The sequence below is a fragment of the Canis lupus genome, chromosome X (genome assembly GCF_003254725.2).
Source record: "Canis lupus dingo isolate Sandy chromosome X, ASM325472v2, whole genome shotgun sequence".
NCBI classification, from domain to species: Eukaryota; Metazoa; Chordata; class Mammalia; order Carnivora; family Canidae; genus Canis; species Canis lupus.
Genome location: NC_064281.1, coordinates 47,327,797 through 47,344,816, shown reverse-complemented (window position 1 = coordinate 47,344,816; position 17,020 = coordinate 47,327,797). Strand labels below are relative to the sequence as shown.

General features: G+C 36.5%; 1 protein-coding gene across 6 annotated transcripts in view; it reads right to left on the bottom strand.

The window, feature by feature from the left end:
- RRAGB (Ras related GTP binding B) overlaps positions 1 to 17,020 on the bottom strand; it is a 38,286-nt gene that overhangs the window by 18,836 nt on the left and 2,430 nt on the right. For 5 of the 6 annotated variants that reach the window (XM_025468508.3, XM_025468505.3, XM_025468510.3 and 2 more), the window contains exons 3-6: positions 14,643 to 14,742; positions 10,268 to 10,351; positions 8,318 to 8,384; positions 4,715 to 4,937 (exon numbers count right to left, since the gene is read on the bottom strand). In XM_025468508.3, the coding sequence (XP_025324293.1) occupies positions 4,715 to 4,937; positions 8,318 to 8,384; positions 10,268 to 10,351; positions 14,643 to 14,742 (474 nt within the window). The remainder of the gene's footprint in view (positions 1 to 4,714; positions 4,938 to 8,317; positions 8,385 to 10,267; positions 10,352 to 14,642; positions 14,743 to 17,020) is intronic. The other variant, XM_025468506.3, reaches the window with a different exon arrangement.

Genomic DNA, 17,020 nt, shown 5'->3' with positions numbered 1-17,020 from the left:
AGGTGCCTGGATGGCTCAGTGGGTTGAATATCGGACTCTTGGTTTAGGCTCAGGTCATAATCTCAGGGTTGTGAGACTGAGCCCTGCATCAGCCTCCACGTGGAGCTTGCTTAGGATTCTCTCTCTCCCTCTGCAACACCCCCCCCCATACTCATGCTCTTGCTCTCTTTAAAAATAAAAGAAACATAAACACATAAACACAAAGACAAGTATTGAGAGTAATAAAATAATAAAATAACAGTAGGGGACTTCAACACCCCCACTTGCATCAATGGATATTTTATCCAGACAGAAAAACACCAAAAAACAGTGGCTTTGAACATTGGACCAGATGTAACAGATATATTCAGAACATTCCATCCAAAAACAGAATATACTCTTCTAAAGTATACATGAAACATTCTCCAGAATACATCATGATATGCCACAAAACAAGTCTCAGTAAATTAAAAAAGAGTGAAAGCATATCATGCATGTTTTCTAACCACAATAGTACAAAACTAGAAATCAATCACAAGAAAAAAATCTGGAAAAAAGACAAATACATGAAGGCTAAATGACATGGTAATAGAGAGTGAATGGGTCAACCAAGAAATAAAAGATGAAGTAAAAAAAAAACATGGAGATAAATGAAAATGAAAACACAATGATCCAAAATATCTGGAATACAACAAAATAGTTATAAAAGGGAAGATAATCGCAACACAGACCTATCTCAAGAAGCAGGAAAAATCTCAGATACACAACCCAAACCTTACACTTACAAGAACTAGAGGGGTGCAGGATGGATTAGTTGGTTGGGCATCCAACTCTTGGTTTCAGCTCAGGTTGTGATCTCAATAAGGAATAAAACCCTACAATTCTTTACCCTCCTCCCTCCTCTTCCCCCTCTCCTCCTCCCAAACTTGTGCTCTCTCTAAAAGAAATAAGTAAAATCTAAAAAAAATTAATAAAGGAACTAGAAAAAATGCTCAAAGGCAATTAAAAAGAAGTAATAAAGACTAGAGCAGAAATAAAATAGTGACTAGAAAAAAAAACAACAGTATAGGTCAATGAAACTAGGAGCTAGTTCTTCAAAAAGCACAACAGAATTGATAAACCTTAAGCCAGACTTATCCAGAAAAAAAAAACAGGAATCAAATAAATAAAACCACCAATGAAAGAGAATAAAATCAACATCACAGAAATATAAGTGATTATAAGACACTACTATAAGAACTTACAGGCAAACAAACTGAACAACCTAGAAGAAATGGATAAATTCCAAAAAACATGTAATTTCACAAAACGCAGTGAGGAAGAAATGGAAAATATGAACAGACTAGCAACAGACTAGCAATGCAAGTGAATCTGTAATCAATTAAAATCCCAATAACAAAAAAGTGCAGGATGAGATGTTTCACAGTTGAATTCTACCAAACATTTAAAGAAGAGTTAATATTTATTCTTCTCAAACTATTAAAAAAAATAGATGGGGAAGGAACACTCCCAAATTCATTTTATGAGGCCAGCATTTCCTTGATACCAAAACCACATAAAAACACTACAGAAAAGGGACACCTGAGTGGCTCAGTGGTTTAAGCACCTGCCTTTGGCTCAGGGCATGATCCTGGGGTCCTACAATGGAGTCCTGCATCGGGCTCCCCTCAGGGAGCCTGCTTCTCTCTCAGCCAATGTCTCTGCCTCTCTTGTGAATAAATAAAATCTTAAAAAAACATTACAGATGGGCAGCCCTGGTGGCGCAGCGGTTTAGGGCCACTTGCAGCCCGGGGTGTGATCCTGGAGACCCTGGATCAAGTCCCACATCAGGCTCTCTGTATGATGCCTGCTTCTCCCTCTGCCTGTGTCTCTGCCTCTCTTGCACTCTCTCTGAATAAATAAATCTTTAAAAAAAAAAAAAAAAAAAAAAAAAAAAAAAAAAAACATTACAGAAAAGAAAACTACAGGCAAAATTACTGATGAACACAGATGCAAAAATCCTCAAATAAAATATTAACAAACTGAATCTAACAATACATTAAAAATGTATTTATGTAATGTAATGTAATACATCATTCACCATAATCAAGTGGCATTCATTTCTGGGATGCAAGGGTGGTTTAATATTTGCAAATCAATGTGACATTTCACATTAGTAAGAGAAAGAAGAACTATATGATCATTCCAATAGTTGCAGTCAAAGCATCTGACAAAATATAGTATCGATTCATGATAAAAACTCTCAATGGAGTAGGTTGAGAGGAAACACACTTCAACATAATAAAGGCCATACATGAAATACTCAAAGCTAACATCATTCTCAATGTTGCAAAACTGAGAACTTTCCTCTATGATCAGGAACAAGACAAGGATGTCTACTCTCCTACTTTTATTCAACGCAGTATTGGAAGTCTTAGGCAGAGCAATCAAACAAGAAAAAGAAATAAAAGACATCCATATTGGTAAGGCAGAAGTAAGACTTTCACTATTGATGACATGAAACTACATAGCGAAATCCAAAAGAATCCACAAAAAACTACTAGAACTGATAAATTCAGTTAAGTTTCAAGATACAAAATTAATATACAGAAATCTATTGCATTTTTATATAATAATAATAATAATGAAGAAGAAGGAGAAATTAAGAAAATAATCCCATTTATATTTGCACCAAAAAATAAAATTCATAGGAGTAAACTTAACCAAGGAGGTGAAAAACCTGTACTCTGAAAACTGTAACACATTGAAGAAGGAAACTGAAGATGACACTAACAAATGGAAAAGATATTCCGCGCTCATGAATTGGAAGAACAAATATTGTTGAAATGTCCAAATTACCTAACGCAATCTACAGATTTAATGCAATCCTATCAAAATACCAACAGGATTTTTAACAAAACTAGAACAAATAATCCTAAAATTTATATGGAACCACAGAATACCCCAAATAGTCCAAGCAATATTGAAGAAGAAGAAAACCAGAGGTATCAGAATCCGAGATTTCAATATACATTACAAAGTTATAGTAATCCAAACAGTACGGTACTGGCACAAAAACAGACACGTAGATCCATGGAACAGAATACAGCACAAATACACCCATGTTTATATGATCAATTAATGTACCATAACAGAGGCAAGAATATACAATAGAAAATAGTTTCTTCAACAAATTTTGTTGGGAAAATTGGGCAGCAACATATGAAAGAATGAAACTGAACCACCTTCTTCCATGATACACAAAAATGAACTCAAAATGGATTAAAGACCTAAATGTGAGACCTGAAATCATAAAATTCCTAAAAGAAAACAGAGGCAGTGATTTCTTTGATATTGGCCATAGAAACATTTTTCTAGATAAGTTTGTTCTGGCAAGAGACACAAAGGCAAAATCAAATTATTGGGACTACACAAAAATAAAAAGCTTTTGCACAGTACAGGAAACCATCAACAAAACAAAAAGGCAACCTACCAAATGGAAGAAAATATTTGCAAATGATATATCTAATAGAGTTAGTATCTAAAATATATAAAGAATTTAAACAATTCAAGCCCCCAAAAAACAAATAATCTAATTTAAGGAATGGGTAGAGGATCTGAATAGACATTTTTCCAAAGAAGACAGACATACTGATGGAAACACATGCAAAAAGATGTTCAAAAAAAAAAAAAAAACAAAAAAAAAAAACAAAAAGATGTTCAGCATCACTAACCATCAAGGAAGTATAAAATAAAACGAGAACATGGTACCTCTTTACACCTCTCAGAACAGCTAAGCTAAACTCTCAGAATGGCTAAACTAAAAAAGCAAAAAATAACAAGTGTTGATGAGGATGTGAAGAAAAAGGTATACTCCTGGTGGGAATGCATATTTGTGCAGCCACTGTGGAAAAAAGTATGGAGGTTCCCGAAAATATTAAAAATAGATTTACCACAGGATCCAGTAATTCCACTACTGGGTATTTACACAAAGAAAAGAAAAATACAAATGCAAAAAGATATATGGGTCCCTATATTGCAGCATTATTTATAACAGCCAAGATATAGATGCAACCCAAGTGTGCATCCATAGATGAATGGATAAAGAAGATATGTTATATACACACATACACACATGCAGTATTATTCAGCCATAAAAATGAATAAGATTTTACCATTTTCAAGAACATGGATCAACCTAGAGAGTATAATGCTAAGTGAAATAAGTCAGAGAAACATATAAACCATATGACTTCACTAGCTTGTGGAATTTAAGAAACAAAACAAAGCAATACACAGAAAAAAAAAGAGGGACAAACAAGAAAACAGACTCTTAAATACAGGAACAAACTCCTGGTGACACAGAGGAGGGGTGGAGAAATGGATGAAATAGATAAAGGGGATTAAGAAAACACTTATCTTGGTAAGCAGTAAGAACTATATAGAACTGGTGAATCATTATACAGTACATCTGAAATATAACATTATATGTTAATTTTACTCAAATAAAAAACAAAAAAAATGCTTAATGATATCACATTGACAAGTTCCTTACCTAAATCTGAAAAATATTTGCCAAATGGGTATATTACTCTTATGATGGAAAATTGATGAGTATTTTTAAGAACATGACAGAACTTTACTTATGCTGAGATTTATTCTTCCTGAAAATAATCATACTATTTACCTATATCTCTACAAAAGAAATTCAGAAAGCAAGTCAACCATTTCATGCAGCATCCTTTATGTTTCTTACCAGGTCCCGTTGGTCCTCCTGTACCAGATCCATTTTGTGTACCAAGCAAAAGATTTTGGCATCTGGAGAATTCTGCAGAATGGCCTCTAGGCATGATTGGTAATAGTGCATATCCTTTTCCAGTTCACGGCTTTCCACATCAAACACATATATCAGAACTTCCACATTTCGGAAGATGTTGTCTCGTTGGCTAGTGAAATAATTTTCCATGAAGGTATCCTGTCTAGTAGGAAAAAAACATCTAGGTAATAAACAAGTCCTCAGTTTAGTCACTCCTACTTACAATTTATTTTTGTTGGTTTAATCAATGTGAAAGATAATCTTAAAGCTTCAAATTAATAGGCAAATAATAGTAAACTGGTACAGCTTCACCTTCTTAGCTCTATGTTTTTGTCCCTCTTTCTTTTATTTAAATTCAATTTGCCAAGATAGTGTAACAACCAATACTCATCTCATCATGTGCCCTCTTTAATGCCCGTCATCCAGTTACCCTATGTCCCCGTCCACCTCCCCTTCTGCAACAACCCTTTATTTCCCAAACCACAATGAGATACCACCTCACACCAGTGAGAATGGGGAAAATTAACAAGGCAGGAAACCACAAATGATGGAGAGGATGAGGAGAAAAGGGAACCCTCTTACACTGTTGGTGGGAATGTGAAATGGTGCAGCCACTCTGGAAAGCTGTGTGGAGGTTCCTCAAAGAGTTAAAAATAGACCTGCCCTATGACCCAGCAATTGCACTGCTGGGGATTTACCCCAAAGATACAGATGTAATGAAACACTGGGACACCTGCACCCTGATGTTTCTAGCAGCAATATCCACAACAGCCAAACTGTGGAAGGAGCCTCGGTGTCCATCGAAAGATGAATGGATAAAGAAGATGTGGTTTATGTATACAATGGAATATTACTCAGCCATTAGAAATGACAAATACCCACCATTTGCTTCAACATGGATGGAACTGGAGGCTATTATATGCTGAATGAAATAAGTCAATCGGAGAAGGACAAACATTATATGGTCTCATTCATTTGGGGAATATAAATAATAGTGAAAGGGAATAGAAGGGAAGGAAGAAGAAATGGGTAGGAAATATCAGAAAGGGAGACATAACATTAAGACTCCTAACTCTGGGAAACGAACTAGGGGTGGTGGAAGGGGAGGAGGGCGGGGGGTGGGGGTGAATGGGTGACGGGCACTGAGGGGGGCACTTGACGGGATGAACACTGGGTGTTATTCTGTATGTTGGCAAATTGAACACCAATAAAAAATAAATTTATTATTAAAAAAAAAAGGAATCTCTCACGGTTTGTCCTAATTTTTCGCCGCTCAGTTTTTCCACTTCCCTTATGGTCTCTTTCACTACTCACCTTCTTAGTTCTTGAGCCACACCTTGCACCACCCTTTGACCCTCTCCTTGTGTTCCAAATACACTTTGACCTCTCTCAGTTCCACTGGCCTGTAGTATATCCACTAAGGGGGCATTTATATATGCAATTTACTCTGTTTCACATGCTATTCCCCTATACCTACATCTAATTAACTCCTACTTGTCCCTTTAGAGTTCAGTTTAATCCATATTTCCTCACAGAAACCATTTCCAACCTTTTTTTAAAAAAAAAGATTTTACTTATTCACAAGAGACAGAGAGAGGCAGAGACAGGAGAAGCAGGCTCCGTGCAAGAAGCCCAATATGGGACCTGATCCCAGGACGCTGGGATCACGCTCTGACCCAAAGGCTCAACCACTGAGCCACCCAGGCATCCCTCTAATGTCTCTATCTTGAGCAAATCCAGTCACCACAGGCTTTTATACCATTACATTTTTGTTATTTTTAACACTTAACCACAAGTGTGATGTTACATGTGTTTGTGAGTTTTTAATGAATGGAATTCATTTCCCTAAAGTGTAAGTTCCATGAAGGCAAGGACCAGGTCTATTACTGTCCACCACTGTTTCCTAGCTTTAAGCAAAGAGTCTTCCATAGGGTAGTAGGTGCTCAGTGAATATTTATTGAATAAATAACTAGTCAATACTACTTTAAACTATATGGAAATGACTTCAAGATAGCTTTTTAGCAGTTTTGTTCTTTGATCCCTAGGCTGTGTGCTGCTTCCCAGAAGTTCTCAATTACCAAGCACCCAGCAAAAAAAATTACTTTTGTTGAAATTTAAGAAATAAAACAAATGAGCAAAGGAAAAAGAAAGAGAGATACAGAGAGAGAAACCAACAAATAGACTCTTGAAAACAAACTGATGGTTAGTGGAGGGGAGGGGATAGGTGATATAGGTGATGAGGATTAAGGAGTGCACTTATCATGATGAGCACCAGGTATTGTATGGAATTGTTGAATCACTATATTGTACACCTGAAATTAATATAATATTGTATATTAACTATACTGGAATTAAAAACATAAATTTTTAAAAAGTAGTTTTGTCATGAAAAAGAGAAATCATGAACCTAGCTTTTAGTCTTGTACTTTGCTATTAATTAGCTGTGTGACCTTTGGGAATTCTTAGTATCACTGTACTCAGCTGCCTTACCTGCAAATTTAATGATAATATCTTAGGGCCTAAAACCAAGAAACTGGGACTAATCTCTTGAAAGAGATTACAGAATTAGAAAAATGATAAGGAGGAAGGATTTGTATAGAGAGAGCTGCTAGAGCATCAAGTGACCCATCTGATAGCAATAATGGGTCATTTTCTTCTAGAATATTTGGCTATTTCATTATTCTTTCAACAAATAACTCATTGAGCCCTTGTTCCATGGTTGGTTCTATGCTAGGAGCTAGTAAACACTGAGCTAACAATAAATTTTGTGAGGAACTTTGCTATGCACCTATATGTCATTTACTTAATCATTAAAACAACCCTATCATTTAGTATCATCATTATCCCTATTGTATAGATGAAGAAACTGGCTCAGAGAGTTTAAATGATCTATATAAGATAACACAGCTAACAGAGCTGTGCTACAAATCCCAATCTAACTCCAGAGTCGAGGGTCCTAACCACCATGCACTACACACTGTTGCTGCAGCATGGAGACACAAATAGCCATAGGGTAAGGAGCAATACCTACATATAAGCACAGTGAATGTGCATTTGTGATGGAATACTCTAGAACTACCTCAGCCATGAAAGAAAAAACTGTTTCCTATCCCTCCAACAGTTGGTAACTCAGCTAGAGAATATATGGTTAGGGCTGATCCACAGTGCTTAGATTGCCTGGAGATTGAAATAATAAAGAATGAGGTGATATGGTATGATGGCTAAGAGCTCAATATTGGTATTATGCCACTTGAGATAAAAAAAAAACTAATTTCTTCACCTGCAAAAGAGGGAGATAATCTTTCCCATACTACAGATACCTAGACACAGCTTGTGTTAGTACTGATGAAATATGTCAGAGTAGGCATTTTCACAATTACATAAAAGTCAGAGATCTTTATTTAACCAAGTGCCAATTCTGAAGCAATTTCTATCAAATGTATCTATCACAAATGATAGCTACTGTAATGTATTTTCCATGCTGATTATACTAGATGCCATGGTTACTGCCACTGGCCCCACAAACAAGCAGATAGTACTTACCCACCACAGTCCCACAGGTTCAATACCAGGTTTCCCAGAAATCGAACATGAGAATGTTCTACATCAACTGGAAGACAAATATGACAAATCTAGTAATTGTAGCATGTAAGGTGAATTTCAAAATAAGCAAAGAACTAACCCATGGAATTTAGAAGGACCAAAGTGGAGTGAAATGCTCAAAGCTACAAGGTGACTTTCAGTTTAGTAACAAGGTGGGCACCTAAACTACTCTGAGCTATAGAACTGGCTCTCAATGTAAGTCATTTTACATTTTGGTTTAGTGCTTAGAGCAGAAACAATCTCCAATTATAATATTGATGTTAAAATTTCAACATGTAAGACAGAGACATATACCATGTAATAGCTCTTTACTAAACCGCCAACACCCTCCACAAAAATTTAAACTATGACAACAAACACCAAATACAAAACAAGCATAAAACATAACCTAACTTGTTCCCTCTACTGGTTTCCCTATTTCAGTTAATGACCCTATCATTGTCCCATTTCAGGAGAAGTGGTTATTTTTGACTCTGTGTTCACATTCATTGCTATTCCTTTGTAATTTCTCGATCCACTTGTTTTACAACATGCCACTAACAATAAGGAAGGCCTTTACTTCTTAAGCCTACACAACTACAATAGCTCCATAATTACCTCCCACCAGGAAGCCTTACCCACTTTACTTCATCCTACAGGCTACTCTCAGATTCATCTTCTTAACACTACTTTGAACATGTCACTCCCCATTCAAAAATCTTTCAGTGGTTCCTCCATGCCTAGAGGGGGGCATTCAAGGTCCTTCAAATTTGGCTTCCAATCTACCCTTATATTCCCCAGTGAGTCACATGAATAAAGACTTTTGTTCCAGTCCAATTTGGTTTATTCATAGTCCTCCCCAACCCCACTACCTCCCCAACACCCAATATACCTTACATCAGGGGTCGCAAACTTGCTAATATGGGCCAGGCCAGTAAATTTGCAAAAGCAAAGATGACCATGTACAGAAAGTAAACATCCATCCGAGAGGATGATAGAGTGGGTGGCAATGAGTAATTCTAGCTTATTTGTCAGGCAGGAATGTGGGATCAAGATGATGTCTTTACATCTTTCAATAGTAGTGGGAAACCATTTTTTTATAGAAACTTTTACATATTAATAATTAATTCCAATTTTTCTAAAACATTGTACAGGTCAAACAAAACATATCTGGAGGCCTTATCCAGTTTATAGACTGCCTGTTTGCGACCTCTGCCTTACACTTCCCTCCCCACTCTATACTTTGCCTACTCTGTTCATCTGCCTAGAAAATCCTCCCCACCTTTCTTTTGAAGTTATATTCATCTATTAAGACCCAGTGTAAATTCACTGCCTCTAAAAGCCCTACCTGGCCACCCCCACTTACCGTCATCACTCCCTCTGAATTCAATCAAACATTTATTAAGCATCTACTCTCTGCCAGGCACCAAAAATCACAAGGAGGAATAATGAAAGTTCTTATCCTGAAAATTTCTTAAAGTCTAGCAATTATCATTTTTACAATTTATTGCAACAATCATACAGTGGGGTTTCTTCTATTACTATCTTGAATCTATTGCTTAAATTGACTGCTATCTAACTTTTGTGCAATTTTATCTTCTTATAGCCTAGATCATAAGCAGCAAAGCATTAAAACATGGGCATTAAAAAAAAACATGGGCATTGGAGTCAAACAGTTCTTAGTTTGAATACCAGCTGTACCTCTCTCTGTGACCTTGGGCAAGTCACTTAACCTCGAGTATTAGCTTCCTTCTCTATTACAAAAGGTGGAAGACATGCTATTGACCTCACAGGATTGCTGTGAGGATTGAAGGCGTTATTATACTTAAAGTGCCTGGCACGTAGTAGGTGCTCAAACTACTTCCCTTCTCCCCTTACTTCCCCCTCCTTGGAAAAGGAATCATATCTTACATGTCTTTGTATTTCCAACAGAGTCTACGAGAGAGTAGGTGCTGAAACTGCTATTAATTTGAAGACTATGTAAACGGTCTAGTACTAAAAAAAAAATGGAAAGAAGTACTACTGAGAAAGGGAAAGACAATAACAAAAGTGACAGGATTCAGTGACTGTTTAGATATGAAGCACATGGGATAGAAATCTGGTTTCTACTCCCATATCAAAGAAATTGTTCTCATCAAATGACCAATGGCCCATTACCAAATCCAGTGGACATTCTGGTCCTTGTCTTACTTTCTGCAGCATGACACTGTTGACTACTCTCTTCTCAAAAAATTCTCTTCTCTTGGCCTCTGATATCATACCTATAACCTCTCTGGTATATCTTCCTATTCTTCTTTCTGTCCCTTAAATGTTGGTGCTCTTCAGGATTTCACCTTTGGCTACCTACTTTTCTCTATACTTTTCCCCCAGGTAAGATAATCTATTCATGTTATTTTATTTACCTTTTGGATACTGATAACTCATAAATGTTTATCTCTAACACAGATGTCTCTCTGCCTTTCTGAAACATATATTGAACATCTTCACTTGAATAATGCATAAGTATCCCAAACTCAGTGCATCCACATATAACTCATCTCCCCATTTTTCCTACAAAATCTATTCTTCTTTAGTCTTCTCCATCTCAGTGAATTTAACCAGTTGCCTTAGCCAAAACCTTATTTTGATCCTTGAGTCTCTTTCCTCCACTATTCCATGCAAACCTATCAACAAGTCCTACTGACACTATCTCTTAAATACCCAAATGCATTTGCTTCTGAATATACTACCACTACCCTAACTCAAGTTAAGATCCCATCATCTCTTACCTAGTCTACTAAAATAGTTTTATAACTTGTCAACTTGTTTCTATCCTTGCCTCCCTCCAATCTATCCTCAATATTAGATATAATCATCTCTCCAAAATGAAGATTTTACTCCATTATTCTTTAAAAAGAAAAAAAGTCTCTGTGCATATTCACATATGTATACACCCTGAAAAAAAGGCCAGAAGGACAATCTCAAACTACTAATGGTGGTTGTCCCCAGGAAGCAGGCCTGAGAATGAGGGAAGGAGCAGACTTTCTACACTTCTGCAATGTCCGAATTTTTCACAAGTTTTACTTTTGTAATTAAAATTGAAAATTAAAAATAATAAAATCTGACATGTCAATTTTCCATTTAAAATTCCTTATGGACTGCTACCCATAGAGTTCAAACTACTTGACTTAGTTTATAAGGCATTCTATGATCTAACCACCATGCTCTGTCTTCCTTTTTAGTCTCATGTCTCCTGTATGGCCCTCTGGCTCTCCTAATCTTCCTGTCCTGCTGTCAAAAGAGCAACTGAAAAGAACTAGAACAGAGCTTTAGGAAATCACATACACTTATGGAGCAGAAAGAAGAAAATATTTTTTAAAGGGGTAGACATGGTTAAAGATAAAGGAAGAAAACCAGAGTGATAAAGCATTAAATAAAAGCCAAGGAAACAGAGAATTTTGAGAAGGTAGGAAATCTGGGAGCTGTCAACAGTGTTTGTGACTAAAATACTTCATAATCACATTTTTATTGACAAGTTTACTATTCCAACAAACAGATTTTAACAGCCCACTAATAAATTAATTGTATCATCATTTTGTACCCTTACCTCAAATTTTAAAACACAGTAGGCTCTAAGTTTAACAAAATATAATTGGATTTTTTTCAGCAATGACAACTAGAAAACACTAAAACATTAAAGGTAATATATTTTAGAAGTACTCTTTTTGCTAATTTTAAAGAAAATTAGCAACTGCATTAGAAGGAACAGTAAATAAAAATCAATGCACTATATGTATTTTCAAATAGTCTATAAATTTAGCAGTAGAACCCAGACCTTTCTTCAGCAATGACAAATTAGCTAATGATACATTAAAGCAATAAATCCAACATATTTTAAAGCACACTTTTACTACTTTTAAGGAAATACAGTAATTGTTATCAACGTATATCAATATATCAATTAAGACAAAAGCCCCGTCTTACTCAGTGCCTGGCATACAGGACGGTCCAGAAAAGCACTTGTTGAATAAATGGGACTGTTTAAATGTATAGGGTTCATATAATTTGCAAGATTCTGTTCATAATTTTTTAATGATGCTGCTAGATTACTTCAAAACTATTTCAAGTAGCTTGAACAGTTCTGAAATTTGGGTTGCATAACTATTCACTAGACTCAAGGTAGTAAATCAACTCTGCTGATCAGCCAAAAATATAAATTGACTAGAAAATTGACTGTTGCTTCAGTAAAATGTACAGAATTTAAAACACAGAGAAAGAAATCCTCCAGGAATGGTGGCTATGGCACAATGGATAGAGCAGGAGCATAGAGCGACAATCCAGCTCTAACGCCTGTTAGTTGAGTAAGCTCAACTTCCAGGTCATCTATCAAAATGAAGTTAACATAACAACTAAAGTAAATAAAAAAGCATATAATAAACAGAAGCTTCCTCTAATCTACTAAAACCATATGACTATTAGATCCAGATTTTTAACTTGGGAGAATAGAAAAACAATTAAAATCTAGCAAACCAAGATATAAAGAAGTTTAGACAGGTACTTTCTAGAAGGAAGTCTCTCAAGGCATGACAGGCTATAGGATGCTGTCCTGACCAAAATTTTTGAAGAATGACTTAGATGAAAACTAGATGAGATGGTTATCAAATGTACAAAATGCACGAAGCTAGGAAGAATAGCTAACATATCAGATGAGATAATAAGCACATAAAATGAAAATAGATCTAATCTCTTTTTCTACAGATAAGGAAACTAAGGCCCTGAGAAATAATGAGTTTCCCTGGACTTCACAGCTAACAAACAGTGGGTATAGAACACAGGTGCTAAAACAAAACTGAATAATTCAATAGAGATAAGAATTTATTCTTAGATTCAAAATATTAGCTGCACAAGAATCAGAAAAATTATGTCTTAATAACAATGTATGTGAAAAGGATTTTTTTTAGTATGACTCAGAATAATTAAAGCCACTCCAAAAAATAAAGCATAGGGGACTACACTGTGCTAACAGCAGCGTGAGGCCTAGAATAAGAGATATAATAGTCTTACTCTGCCCTGATCATATCACACTTTTATTCAAGTCTCAGCACTTTTAGAAAAATACACATTCAAAGTCTTTAAAATGTTTCAAAATGATGTCATATGAGGAATAAAGGGAGGAACTGGAGATGTTTAAATTAAGAAAGATAAGATTTGGGAAGCAAGGATGGCTAGGATAGACCAAGACATTAATCATACTCAAATATTTGTAGAGACTCAAAGGAACAGAAAGTGGACCAGCTAACAGAGATAAAGGAAAAGAGATCCAGGGTTCTAACTAAGAAATAGCTTTCTAACCATTAAAGCTGCCCCAACTATAAGAGTATATACTCCAAGCACTTTATGAACCAAAATGAGGTCTCCTTCTTTATATCCAGGGTATAATGCAGAAGTTGTTTTTAAAATGTTTGTTTTTCTTGGAACCAGAGTGAGATACCCTATGAAGTAGTGGGTGACTTGTCCCTAAAAGTGTTCAAGATGCTAGAAAACCAAATCAGAAATATTTAAAAGCCAGTAGGGCTTTCATCACTGAGAGGCCAAGGACCATAGCAGAATCCAGAAATGCCTGGATGCTATAAAACAAAATGGCATTACAGTATATAGACAGAAGAGATCTCCTAGAAGAACAGATCCACTGGACTCACAGCTATGTAAGCCCAGTTAGCCCATATTAAGAAGCCAGATTTAACATTCAAGCAATAAAGTGCAATGAAACATTTCTCAAGTTAAAGCTGGAACTCCAGTGAGAACATCTATGTGTATCTAGGAAGAGAAGCAGCAGAGTACACATCAAGTTAACCTCCCACCCACAGCTCTCTGACCCAGAATCTACCTTTTAATGAAGACTAGAACTAACTATAGCTTTAAAAAAATCTTAGATTTTATTGTTATGCTTGTTACTACCTATCAATTAATTTCCCTTTCTATAATAAATTAAAAACAACCCCCCTCAAAAAAACAAATAAGCAAACAAAAGGGTCCCTAAGTTTGTTTAATAAAGAGCAGAATAAAAAAAAACAAGTTGGACAAGAGTACCCCATTTGGTAAACAACCTAGAAAGAACCTCCCCAAGAGAGCAAGCAGTAATAACCAGAATTCGGCCACACGCCTCTGAAATGAAAAAAAACAGGGAAAACATGCTCCAAAACAATTCTCTCAACCTCTGCATCCCTAAGTTACTGCAATCAAGTGTTTTATGTACATTATTAATAGTTAAGATCACCTGATTTTACAATAAGATAAAACATCTTACTTGTTGCACCAAGGCGACGTGTGTCTCTGGCAATATAATTTGCAAAGATAATAGATCTCATGCTGGTCTTACCAGACCCACTTTTACCCATCAACAGCACCTAAGGACAAAGTAAGAAGAAACAACAAAGTTAGAAATCTAGAGCAAATCAAATCTAAAGAGATCTATTTCTTTTGTACTTGATGTTTTACTGAAGTGACAGTACCAACAACCTGTTGCAGATACCTATAACTACTAGTTCCCTGACCAATGGTAAATGCAGAGATACCTAAAGTTCCTGGAGCCAGGCACTTACCTGTCATGGGTCACACATATTCTTTGCAATAAATTCACATGAATTTATTATGCTAACCATTACACATTATCATATATTCAGAACTATGTTAGAGAAATAACAACTTGAGGAAATCGAATACTGATCTCTCATAATCTTTTTTTTAATTTTTTTTATTTTTTTATGATAGTCACACAGAGAGAGAGAGGCAGAGACATAGGCAGAGGGAGAAGCAGGCTCCATGCACCGGGAGCCCGACGTGGGACTCGATCCCGGGTCTCCAGGATCGCGCCCTGGGCCAAAGGCAGGCGCTAAACCGCTGTGCCACCCAGGGATCCCCTGATCTCTCATAATCTAATGTGTCATGCACTGAACTACCTGGCAGGGAATTTCATTATAACTGAAAGTTCTTCCCTCTACTCAAGGTCAAACTTTCCACTTCTGCCCTTAATCTCATCCCTTCTACTTACTCTGATTTTATTCATTAACTACTCTGAATCTTTTTTCTTTTTCTTTTTTAAAGATTTTATTTATTCATGAGACATACACACACACACACACACACACACACACACACACACAGGGAGTGGGGGAGAGGGAGAGAGGCAGAGACACAGGCAGAGGGAGAAGCAGGCTCCATGCAGGGAGCCCTACGTGGGACTCGATCCCAGGTCTTCAGGATCAGGCCCTGGGCCGAAGGCGGCGCTAAACCGCTGAGCCACCTGGGCTGCCCTCTTTTTTTTCTTTTTAAGTTTCCCATGGCCTACAAGATCAAGTCCTTAAACTACATATAAAACCTTTCTTGATCTGGCTTTTCTACTCCTCTGCCCTCACCTCCTGACCCTCCTGGCCTAGAACTTACAGAGCCCAGCCATACTGAACTGAATCCCTTTATAACCCTTCTTACTGCTCCCAGAACTCTAGGGAGCCAGTTCTGTCTTTGCTTCATGGTGCACTCTCTGCTAGTAGCTTTCCATTCCTTTTTCTTCCTTCAGTTAAGTTCCACTTATCCCTCAAGACTTGGTTCAGTAACCATCTCCCCAAGAAGCTTCTCTAACCCCAATTCCCTAGGTTGGCTTAGGTGTATCTCACCTCTTTCCTCCCATGGCACTCCTATAGCATTGCAAAGGTCATAATGCACTGCAGTTATCTGGGATTTTTTTTTTTTGTTCTGCTTCTCACAAGACTCTGAGTTCTTGGAAGGGCAGGGAGAATCCCCTTTCTATCTCCAGTGCCTAACATATAACAGATGGTTAAAAATATGTTCATCAAAAGAATAAGAAAGCTATCTAAACAAAGATATAAAACAAGCCAGTTTTTAATGATGAGAACTGTCCAATGGAAAAGGTGGCCTTATGAAGGCAAACAGCCTTCATGTCAACATCAGCACCTAATAAAAACAGAAAACACCTATCAAAGATACCTTACACTAGGAGGGAATTGGTTGAGGTGACTTTTTAGCCTTTTCAAACTTTAACATTTATGGACTATAGTTCCAATTACCTTGCTTTTCAAATGAAGGGGTTACAGGTTGTATCTTCAGTCCCAAGGATTTTTTTTAAAGTTCTAATTACAAATTAGAATACAGGGAATATTAATGAAAGTATACTTTACTCAGGCTCAATTTAATCTAGTCATTTAGACACATAACTTTATCTAAGGAAATGTTACTGACAAGTCAGTCAAAGTAGTTAAAAATTGTTTTATTCTTGGGCAGCCTGGGTGGCTCAGCGGTTTAGCACCACCTTCAGCCCAAGGCCTGATCCTGGAGACCCGGGACTCAGTCCCATGTTAGGCTCCCTACATGGAACCTGCTTCTCCCTCTGCCTGCCTGTCTGTCTCTCTCTCTGTGTATCTCATGAATAAATAAATAAAATATGTTTTTAAAATTGTTTTATTCTTAATCACATAGCAATTTCTGGTATTTTTAGCTATGCTTGTTGACAGCATTTTTAGATAGGATTATCAAGAACATTCCTTTAGGAAATTAAGTTATATAACTGAATTTAAGGGTAAATATGGCATATTTCTTCTGTTTTTTTTTTAACAAATCTTCAACTGCTTATGAAAGAGTAACCAACGATAATTGCGTTAAGCACTAATG